General features: G+C 39.2%; 1 protein-coding gene across 1 annotated transcript in view; it reads right to left on the bottom strand.

The window, feature by feature from the left end:
• Positions 1-3871: 3871 nt before the first annotated feature.
• Positions 3872-10796, bottom strand: part of ZFP3 (ZFP3 zinc finger protein) — a 13637-nt gene continuing 6712 nt past the window's right edge. The window contains exon 2 of the mRNA XM_006771882.2: positions 3872-8563. Within this exon, the coding sequence (XP_006771945.1) occupies positions 7047-8555 (1509 nt within the window). The 5' untranslated portion in view covers positions 8556-8563 and the 3' untranslated portion in view covers positions 3872-7046. The remainder of the gene's footprint in view (positions 8564-10796) is intronic.

Raw genomic sequence — 10796 nt, forward strand, 5'->3', positions numbered from 1 at the left:
TTTAAAGGTCTTTCTAAAAATAATACAACCGATGTAGAGCTCTTTGGTACCCCTGTAATTTTCATGTACACTGAAGGATTTTCTTAAGATAATTTAGGTAAAATCTAACATTTCTCAGATCATACTGCAAAACCAATGGTTAAAACAAACTACTAGATTATTTTGTTCATGTAAATATCTTTCTCTCCTCTTTTTTAAAAATATTTTTTATTGATTTCAGAGAGGGAGAGAGAGATAGAAACATTAATGATGAAAGAGAATCATTAATCACTGCCTTCTGCACACCCCACACTAAGGATCAAGCCCACAATCCAGGCATGTGCCCTGACCAGGAATCAAACCATGACCTCCTGCTTCATAGGTTGACGCGCAACCACTGACCCACGCCAGCAGGGTCTCTCCTCTTTTCTTGACTTTGCATGGTCTCTCATTTACATGGTGAGAGAATTTAAAAAGTGCAGGCAGAAAAAAAACAGCAAAGTATAGTAACTGCTCAGTAACTATTGTTAATAAGAAAAACACATTCATAGCCTTTTTTAATGCCTTTTTTGTTGTTGTTGTTGTTATTCAATGATATATCCTCAATGCCTAATACATATGAAGAGTCCAATAAATATTGCAGAAGGAAGGAGGAGAGAGAAGGAGAGAAGATGGAAGGAAAGAAAGAAGGCTGACTGTGTTTATGATCTTAGAGTGCCTTTTATCTCTGATTCAGGAACATTAATAACTATTACAAAAGAAATTCAAAATAGCTATTATCAGTGATACACTTGTATTAAAAATTAAAGATATTAACATTTTTTAGTTATCCCAGATTCTAACTAATGAAAAACTTCAGTTAACGGACATTTAGCATTCTTTTTTTTTTTTAAAGAAAGGAATTAGTACCCCTGTCTGTGTCCTTTACCTGTATGTACAGTGCTGTACAGTGAGAAAGATGTTTATAAGGATAAGGAGGATATTGAAAGGGACTTCAATTTAATTTAATGCAGTAGTTTCTAACTTTCTAAATATCAGGCCCTTCTTTTTTACTCTCCTGTGCCATGTTTTAAAATCTTTTGCTTACCAAACTGCACTTATTAAAGAATAATGAGTTCTTTTTGTTATTCAAATGCATGTAGTATAACCACCAATCATGCTTCTGATCGGTGTAACATAACCAGATCTAGGTATTAAAATTCCAACCCAAAGCACATTCCTTAACTTTTCGTTAGTCTTTTTATCCCTTTTGTGGGCAAATATATAATTTGCTTTGGGCTTTTAAAAATTAACTATTGCTTGAACACTTCAAATTCCAAACTAACCTTTTCATTTCATCCCTGATAGAGCTTGTACTATATTGAATGTATTGGACTTTTGAAAGCAGAGGGAGATTTTTGTTACAGTATGGAAATGCTTTCAACTGTAAATGTTAAAATAAAATAAATGCACAAATTATTGAGTGCCTAATATGTGCCGAGGGCCATAGTTTGATAGGGCTAGAGAAATTCAGTTCTTCCAGGAGCTTATAATGCAGTGACGGCTGAGGGAGGGCAAGAATTAATCTGCAGATAAGTGGACAATTTATGAAATGAAGATTCACCCAAAGCTTTAGTGGAATTGAACGTAGTCATGTCCAGTTTGTACACCTGAATTGTACAGAATACTATCTACCTGTTGGAGAGCAGCCTGCACTGGAACTTTGAAAAAAAGAACCTAAAGGATAAAAGTCTGCCTTCATGAGACCTTAAACAGCTAAAGACCTAAACTCCAGGAGGACCAAGGCAGGCACATTATCAAGTCTCTTTAAGGAACAGATGTGACTGGGAAGTGGATTAAGGGGGGTTTCTCTATATAAATATTTCATTAGGAAACAAGATTCTTGGGGAGAAAGCATGTGAATATAGTAAATATTTTTTAGTTATCCCAGAAGGGAATGTTACCCAATAATCTGCCAGTTTAGTCCGTTTTTCTCAATTTTTGATGTCCTTAGAGTGAGGCCACCGTCATCACCTCTTGCTTGTGTTATTTCTAATATGCCTCCTGCTTCCATTTTTCTACAGAGCAACCCGAATGTCCTTTCTTTAGAACAAATCTGGTAGTGCCACCCATCTCTAAACTTCTGCAGTGCTTTCCCACTAACCTGAGCCTGAAGCCCAGTCTTTACAGTGACACACATGTTCTGATATGGCTCCATTTGTCCACTCATTTTGTAAATATTTATTGAGCTTCAATATGTGTCAGGCACCGGGGGGTACAAAGAGGGGTGAGCAGAAATAGACAACCATTTCGACCCTGGTGGATCAGAGGTGAGATTAATTAGAATCATAAGTAAAATTAGCACCATGGTAAGTGCCACAAAGGAGAGGCAAGATACTGCAGGGGGTCTGACCTAGTTGGGGAGGATTTTCTGCAACGTGCTTACCTTCCCACATCCAATATTTACCTCTCAACTATCTGCAGTTCCCCAAGGACCTGGGCCCTGCCCTCTTACCTGTGGCGCTTCCACAGCTGTTCGCTCTACCAGGAAAGCTCCCTCCCTCCCTAACTCACTCTAGTCTTTTCTTAGCATATCCTATGTGCTGCTGGGTACTATGATAAAGACTTAACTCCAATTTTCTCTTGCGTTCTTTGCCTTGGTCTTAATTGGTGAAAACGACTGTTTTTCTAAACAGGAAACTAAGGTCAGGAAGGCGAAGTAACTGTCAGCTCTGTGCCCAGAGATGGTGCAGAATGCGGCCAGGCACCATGCACTGCCAGTCCCCACACAAGGCAATCTCCCTCAGGACAGAGTGCAGGGGAGTGAAGGGTACCAGGGCTTGCTGCATCTCGAAAAGTGTTTATGAGGACTCAGAAACTAGTTATGAGGAACTTCTTTAAAAATATAATTTTATTCATTTTCAGAGAGGAAGGGAGAGATAGAAACATCAATGATGAGAATCATTGATGGGCTGCCTCCAGCACACCCCCCACTGGAGATCGAGCCTGCAAACTGGGCATGTGCCCTGACTGGGAATCGAACTCAACCTCAATCAGGTCGATGGTAGATTGTTCAAGTCGCTGCTAGATTGCTCATGTCCTCACCAGCCTCTTAGTGCTTAGCCCCCCGAACCCAGAACTGGTCTCATTGCCTAACAGTTGCTCAGCAAGTGGCTGATGAATGTGCATCTATCTGCACTACTGAAGCTCCTTCCTCAGATTATTACCAGAATCGTCCTAGCCCGTCTACTAGATTTGACCGAGACTCCAACCCCGGTCCATTTTCAGGGGTTCACCTAAGCAGGTTGTTTTCACATAGCTTTATCCCCAAAGCTGAAGGATGCAGTGAGGGAAAGGTTATTGTGATTACTTGGTAATTTTTTTAAGGTAAAATTTTGCTTTTAGGAACTTGTGAAGTACTACAGGGGTTCAAGGATGGGTTTCAGATGGTCCATGAATTCCCTGAAACTGCATGCACATTTTTATAGGCAGAGCTTTCCTGACTTTCAAAGATCCCTGACCTAAGGACCTCAGGGGCCTGCCTCAGACCAGGAATCACTTAGAACACTTTTTTAAAAAAATGTACCTTAGCCAATAACAATAATAAACACCAGCCCAGACATCTCAGTAATAAGGTGATTTAAAACAAACAAAAAAATGAACCCACCCAGCCAGCATAGTTCAATGGTTGAGTGTCGAACCAGGAGATCATGGTTCAATTCCAGTCAGGGTATATGCCCTGGTTTCAGGCTCAATCCCCAATAGGAGGTGTGTAGGAGGAAGCCCATCAATGATTTTCTCTCATCATCGATGTTTCTCTCTCCTCCTCCTTCTCCCTTCCTCTCTGAAATCAATTAAAAAATATATTTTTAAAAAACACACACACAAAAAAAGAACCTCCAAATTCTCAGAGTATCTTACATTAAGCTGTTAATCATGAAAAACTACACACACAGACACAAATAGGTAACACTTGTCCCATTATGAAAGGTAAAGGATCTCACTAAGCAGAACAGAAGATCAAGGACAGAGTGATCAGCTTATGCAAAACCAGACACTAACAGAGCACAACAGGGTGGAGTACTAAGGTAAGGGTGACACTTACAGGGTAGGGACTGTTATACAAAATCATATTTAGACCATAATGAAACAATGTACTTTAGAAGAAATACTTTACTTATCCAAAAGTTAGCATACCAGTAAAACCGTTTAATTAGGGGAGGATGAAAACATACATGAACATAGCTGCAAAAATTCTGAAGGTCTTTGTGGGTATTTAGGCGGCCTTTGAGATTATGAGACTTGGTTTTTTAAATCGATCTAAAATTAAGAAAATTCATGTTTTTCCTCTTCCTTGATAAAATTTTACTTGCACAAAATCATGTCTACCAGTCAACATTATGGTCAGGTTTTGACTCCCAAGTAAATTGAGAGGGAGGGAGGCAAACAAGGAGAAACTCAGAGGTAACAGAGGTGGACAATAGCAGGGAACGAGGTTACTGGGTATGTGGAAACAATTAGTACTATTATAACAAGGTGAATTTTATAGTACTATGTGGAAATAATTTCATTCACCAGAATTCCTCGTTGGAAGATTCTACTTGAAATGAAATGTGAGACCTACCCCGCAATATGCTCAGGTACATACAAGTTGGTCACTTAATTGCCTACTAACAAATGTCCCAATGAGTGGATTGTTAACTGAAGGATCTTTTCTTTTGCTGAGCAGTGGGTGTAAGAAGGTAATTGCGCTGAGGGCAGGGCTTGGATATCTGAAGAAAATAAAAGGGGGAGCCAAGGTGACAGAGTCCTGAGGGAGGACCAAGAAAAACTTCAGTGGTGGTTTGGCCAAGGAACGTCTGAGGTCAAATGTCTCATAGGATGTGAACCCACTTCTCCACCTCTTACACAACAGCATCTTCAGGAAAGTCATAATCCTCATGGATGTGTTTGTGTGCGGGGATTCTTTGAGTGGAGCTTGGAGAGGTGCTGGGATCTAAATTAAGGGCTGGTAAGGGTTGAATGTGGAAATAAAATATGCAAACACAGAAATCAGAAGTTAAAGGGATAGGTGACACCGAGGTTTCCTGTGAGAAAGATATGATCTGGGTATAATTCAATTTGAGCTTGAGATTACATTGCACTTGTAATCACCCTACAGAAAGAGATGAGTTAAAGAACTTGTGCTAATTTGACTGTGAGAGGCAGAAGAACCTGAAAGGATGTAGAAACTGTGAAATTAGCTGTTTATTTGTACAGGCTTTTCTCAAACCAGGGGTATGAGCCTGGGAGATCGTATACTGGGGTACAGAACAAATCCACTTGGTGGGGTTTGGCTGTGACCAGTGATTTTCCAAAGTACATGATATAAATCCTTTATATTCAAGTCCATGAAGCAATAATAATACAAAATGTGCGAATGTTTTCAAATAAGTTAGTAATAGATCCACCTAGCCACAGCACAGCACAGTGGTTAAGAACACAGACCAGGGTTGGAGTTTGGGCTCTTACCAGCTGTGTGATCATGGGTAAGTTACTTAACATCCCTCCTGCCCCTCCTCATCTTTTAAACTTGAGTGGGACTACCCACATTATTGATGGGTGTGCAACTGTAAAACAACTAAAAAGCATTCAACTCAACACTTAAAACAGGTGAATTTTATGGTATGTAAGGTATGCTCAAAAAGCTGTTTTTAAAAAGACTAAGAATACCTAGATCATAGATATGCTGTGAAAATAAAAGTGTAAACTGGCATTGTGCCTGGCATTTAGGAAACACAATAAATACTAGTGATTACTATTAGAGTAATAAAGAAAAAATTAAAAATAGAACACTTAAAGTATATAAAGTTAGATTTTAAAAAGAACCAAAGAACTACTGGATTGGTTTAGTTCAACTCCCCTAATTTTAGAGAAAATTAGGAACCAGCAGGTGAAGTGCCTTATTCAAGGTCTAGCTCTAAAGCCAGGTCCCCATTAGTGCAATTCCCATTCCCACCCACTGCCTCAGAAACATGGACACGTGAAAAAATGAGGATGTGTTTCCTCAAAGGAAAAATACATAGGAGGAACACAGAAAATTCATGTAGAGATGCTGAAGAGAGATAATTCCAAGGCCAAGGGCAAAATGAGAAGAGGCCTATCAGTCCATTGGGATCCAGGTCACAAGGGTATTAAGTGCTTTGGCAAGGTGGCCCTGGTCAGTCAGGTGAACCGGTTCACCACTGTGGCCAGGTGCCTGGTGATAGTAAAGCTGCACTGTGCTCTCTGCTGCTTCCTGGCATGGTATCTGTCCGCAGCAGCAGGAGCTGGGGCCAAAAGTGAATGCAGCTAAGTTCTTGGGAGCAGTCAGCCTGAGTAGCCCAGTGTGAAATAGCTGCTAAACAGCTGCTCTGCCCATGCTGAATAGTCTGGCCTCACATGTTTTTCATCCCCTGGCCTTGCTCACCAGCCCCTCTAGATTCTAAGGGCCTTTACTTATGATCCTATAAACTGCCTGTCAGTTTCCTCCATCTGGGAAACCTTTTTGAGGAGTTATTAAATGACCCAGATTTCCATTTCATTAGTGCTGCCATCTTCATTGGGAACTTGACAGCATGTTTGAAAGATTCTGAAGCTAATAAAAGCTTACTAAATTATTCCAGTGCTAACTGTTGGACAAGAGAACAAAGTGTGTCTTCTAGGCTGCAACTTTCTAGCACTTTAGGAGCTAACATTCAATGAGTTGACTCCCATTCTTAGGAAGTGGAGGAATCACATTCCTCCAGTTTTCCTGAGGAGTACAAATTGAGGCTAGATGGCTGGTATGTAGACCCCTAATGGTATGTGACACACTAGGGGAGGAAGAAGAGAAGGAAAGAGGGACAGAGAAGAATTAAGACCTGAAACAGCTTTTATAATTTAACTCAGTACACTGAAACTTCTAAATGAATAACTCATAAAAGTGCCTCATACTATTTGACCAAATGTTTAAATTAAAACCAGATCAGAGAAGGTTCTGTTCATTCATTTGATCTGAAAAATTGGGGTGTAGGTTATGAATAAGTCTAACTTCAGCTTTTCCACAGAAAGCCTTCCTATTTTGCAAATCAATCCAGACAGTGAACACTTTGATGTCGGAGGAGGTGAGAGCTCCGACTAAAGGTCTTCTGACATTCTTGGCACTCGTAAGGCTTCTCTCCAGTGTGAATTCTCTGATGGATGATAAGTTGAGAATGCTGGCTGAATGTTTTCCCACACTCATTACATTTATAAGGTTTCTCTCCAATGTGGATTTTCTGGTGGAGAAGCAGCTCAGATTTATCCAAGAAGGTTCTTGCACATTCATTACACTGATGAGGTTTCTCTCCAGTATGAATTCTCTGGTGGACAATAAGATGGGAAGTCCGCCTAAAAGCCTTTCCACACTCAAAGCATTCATAGGGTTTCTCTCCAGTGTGAATTCTCTCATGTCTAAGAAGTTCTGAGTTCCCCCTAAAGGCCTTCCCACATTCTTTACATACATAAGGCTTCTCACCGGTATGAATTCTAATATGTCTAATAATCTCTGAGTTCTGGCCAAAAGTTTTTCCACATTCATTACATTCATATGGTTTGTCCCCCGTATGAATTCTTTGATGCCGGATAAGCTCAGAACTCTGACCAAAGCCTTTTCCACATTCGTTACAAAGATATGGTTTTTCTCCAGTATGAATTTTCTGGTGTCTAATAAGGCCTGAGCTATGCTTGAAGGCTTTGCCACACTCGCTGCATTCATGATATCTTTCTTCAGTATGAATTCTCTGATGCTGAATAAGCTGTGAACTAACCCTAAAGGTTTTCCCACATTCATTACATTCATATGGTTTCTCTCCAGTGTGGATTCTTTGATGTAGAATAAGGGCTGAATTCTGACTGAAGGCTTTACCACATTCTTCACATTTATAAGGTCTCTCTCCAGTATGAATTCTATGATGGTGGATAAGATGTGAACTCTGAATGAAGGCCTTTCCACATTCATTACAAGCAAAGGGCTTCTCTCCAGCATGAATTCTCAGGTGCCTGCGAAGGCTTGAGTTAGTTCCAAATGTTTTTCCACATTCTTTGCATTCAAAGGGTTTCTCTCCACTATGAACTCTCATATGCTGGATAAGATGTGAATTCTGATTAAAGGATTTCCCACATTCTTTGCATGTATGAGGCTTTTCTCCCACAGAACTTCTCTTTGTTTTGTTAGGTTCTAAATTCTCTATGAAGTTTTGGCCAGAGGTAGCAAATGTACTAACTGTCTGTGATGTAATATCTCTCTGATGTGTAATCAGGTTTGGCCTGGGACTGTAGACTCTCTCACTTTCATTCTCCTGGTCTTTCTCACTTGAGGGTGATTTCTTAAAGATAATTAGCCCTGATTCAAAGTCTCTCTCCTCAGGAGACATCTGCTCCATAATCTCTTCTGTGGACTCTCTTGAATGCCCTTCCGACAAGCTGTCTTCACAGGCCACTCCAAACTCGTGACCCTCGTAAACTACCTTTGGAAGTTTTTCTAATATTGCCCCAGGTGGCTCAGATTCTTCAGAAATTTCTTCCTTGGGAATTACCTCCTTGTTCTCAGTCCCCATCTTACAATCTGCAATGAGAGAGAGTAAGTATGTGAACTGGCCATATCATATCTAAATGAAGCTAATGCTAGAGGAGTATGGAGCTTTAACATGGCTCTGACAACACTCAAAAGCAGTCTTGGATCAATAAAACTTAATTAGTGAGGGGGAAAAAACAGTCTTGGTATCTGGTGAAATTGTAGAATGTAATTGAAGAGAAGAAAGATGTTTATAATTATGGTGAACATGATAAACAAACAGCATATGCTGACTGAAAAGAGTGAGAGAAATTATCAGAGGAAGAGAGTTAAGGAGAAAAACAGGAAATGGATGGTAAGGAGGAGCTGATAAAAATTCCATAACATTAACAGTGAGTTGGGGAAGAACTGAAGTTTGGCAAGAAAAACATTTAAGGAAAATGGTGGCTATATTAATGTGGATGGATCATGAGAATTCTCACTTCATACTACACAATGTTTTACAAAGTATCATACTTTAAAAAGATATTAGCTTGTAAGAACATGTAATAAATAACTTCGAAATGCAATGGGTATTTAATTTTAAAGTGTGCCTTTAACATTTATGTAAAACGATTTTTGTACTTGTTCTATAGAAACTTATCTGGCTACTGGGTAAAGCTAGCAATAAAACTACTGGTCCGCAATGTGTTAATACATGGTATAGAAAAGGTTGGGAGAAGGGGCAAAAATGACTAACACAACTTTTTGATTTATAGAAAAAGTAATCAGAAAATGAGTAGCAAGAGAAACTTCCTGAGCCCAGTCCTGTGGTACTCACCAGCTTTACAGAACAAGGAATTGTACATGTACCCATTCAAACAGTTAACATGACTTAGCTATAACTAGCATAAGGGGTAGTTACTTCTACCTTTGACGCCCTTACATTTGGATGAGGTAAGGTTCCAGCTTAATTGTCGCCAGACAGTAAATTGTATAAATAACTATTTTTCTCTTCCCTACTGATTTGAAATGTCACCTATATCCTAGTCTAAAAGGCTACATATATTTGGGTTAATTTCTGGGTCAATTTTCAGACTCCACTCAGTTCTATTAATCTATCTATTCCTTCTCTAATACCGAATTGTTCAAACTGCTATAGCTTTATTAAAATGTTTAAAATGTTAGAGAAGCCGAAACCGGTTTGGCTCAGTGGATATATATTTGGGTTAATTTCTGGGTCAATTTTTAGACTCCACTCAGTTCTATTAATCTGTCTATTCCCTCTCTAATATCAAATTGTTCAAACTGCTATAGCTTTATTGAAATGTTTAAAATGTTAGAGAAAGTTCTCTCTCATTAGTCTTCTTTTTCACATATTTACAATTTTCACATTTTTCTACATAAATTTTAGTATAATTTTGCAAAATTTCCTAATTTATCTTAATGTTTGTATCCATCATGTCTCTGTATGAATTTTCTTTTGGTATGTTTTTCATATATTTTCCAACTGGTTATTATTTATATAGATAGCAATGCTGTTGATTTTTGCATACTAATTTTGTAACTTGCCCCTTTATAGAATTTTCTTTGTATGTTTATAGATCCAAAGCCTATACTTTTTAAAAACTTCTAAAAAGGCTGTGGCAAAGATTTTTAGTTGTCTATCCCAATATCCATTCTTCCCTCCCTCATCAGCAACATAATAATGAATTGATTTTGTATAGCAAAAAGCCAAGCTAAAGAAATAAAGTCTCGGCCCTCTCCCCCAACCCCCACCCCCAGAGCACAGCCATTCAAATCTTCTTTTTAAGTGTACTTTCCTAAGCAACAAGGGCCTTTTGCTTTTGTAACTTGTTTCCTTTGCCCATTTCTTCTACAGCTCACTTTTACTACCTCTGTAACTTTCTACATAAACTTTCTCTTTTAATTTGAAGGAAAAAGAAGAAATTCTCAGACTTCTTTGCAGCTAGGTATTACCATGTGACCAACTTCTGGCCAACAAGACAGGAAGATGCAAATGAAAGAACATAGGACTTATGGGAGGTCTCCTTCAGGGGGAGAGGATGCATTTCTTCACCCTCTTCTTCATGCTGCACCTGGGGCATGAGCTGATAGCTGGAGTGCTGTCTTGAACCATGAGTACACTGGCATACCCTATGACAGGACTAGAGCTGGAAGGAACTGGGTCCCTGATGATTCCATGGAGCTCACATAGCAGTCCTGGAATGTCTGCCTCTGTACTTCTTTCATTTAGGAAAGAAATACTTTGCCTTGCTTGAGCTATTATGTGTTTTGTTTTTAC

Source organism: Myotis davidii, unplaced genomic scaffold (genome assembly GCF_000327345.1).
Source record: "Myotis davidii unplaced genomic scaffold, ASM32734v1 scaffold925, whole genome shotgun sequence".
NCBI lineage: Eukaryota > Metazoa > Chordata > Mammalia > Chiroptera > Vespertilionidae > Myotis > Myotis davidii.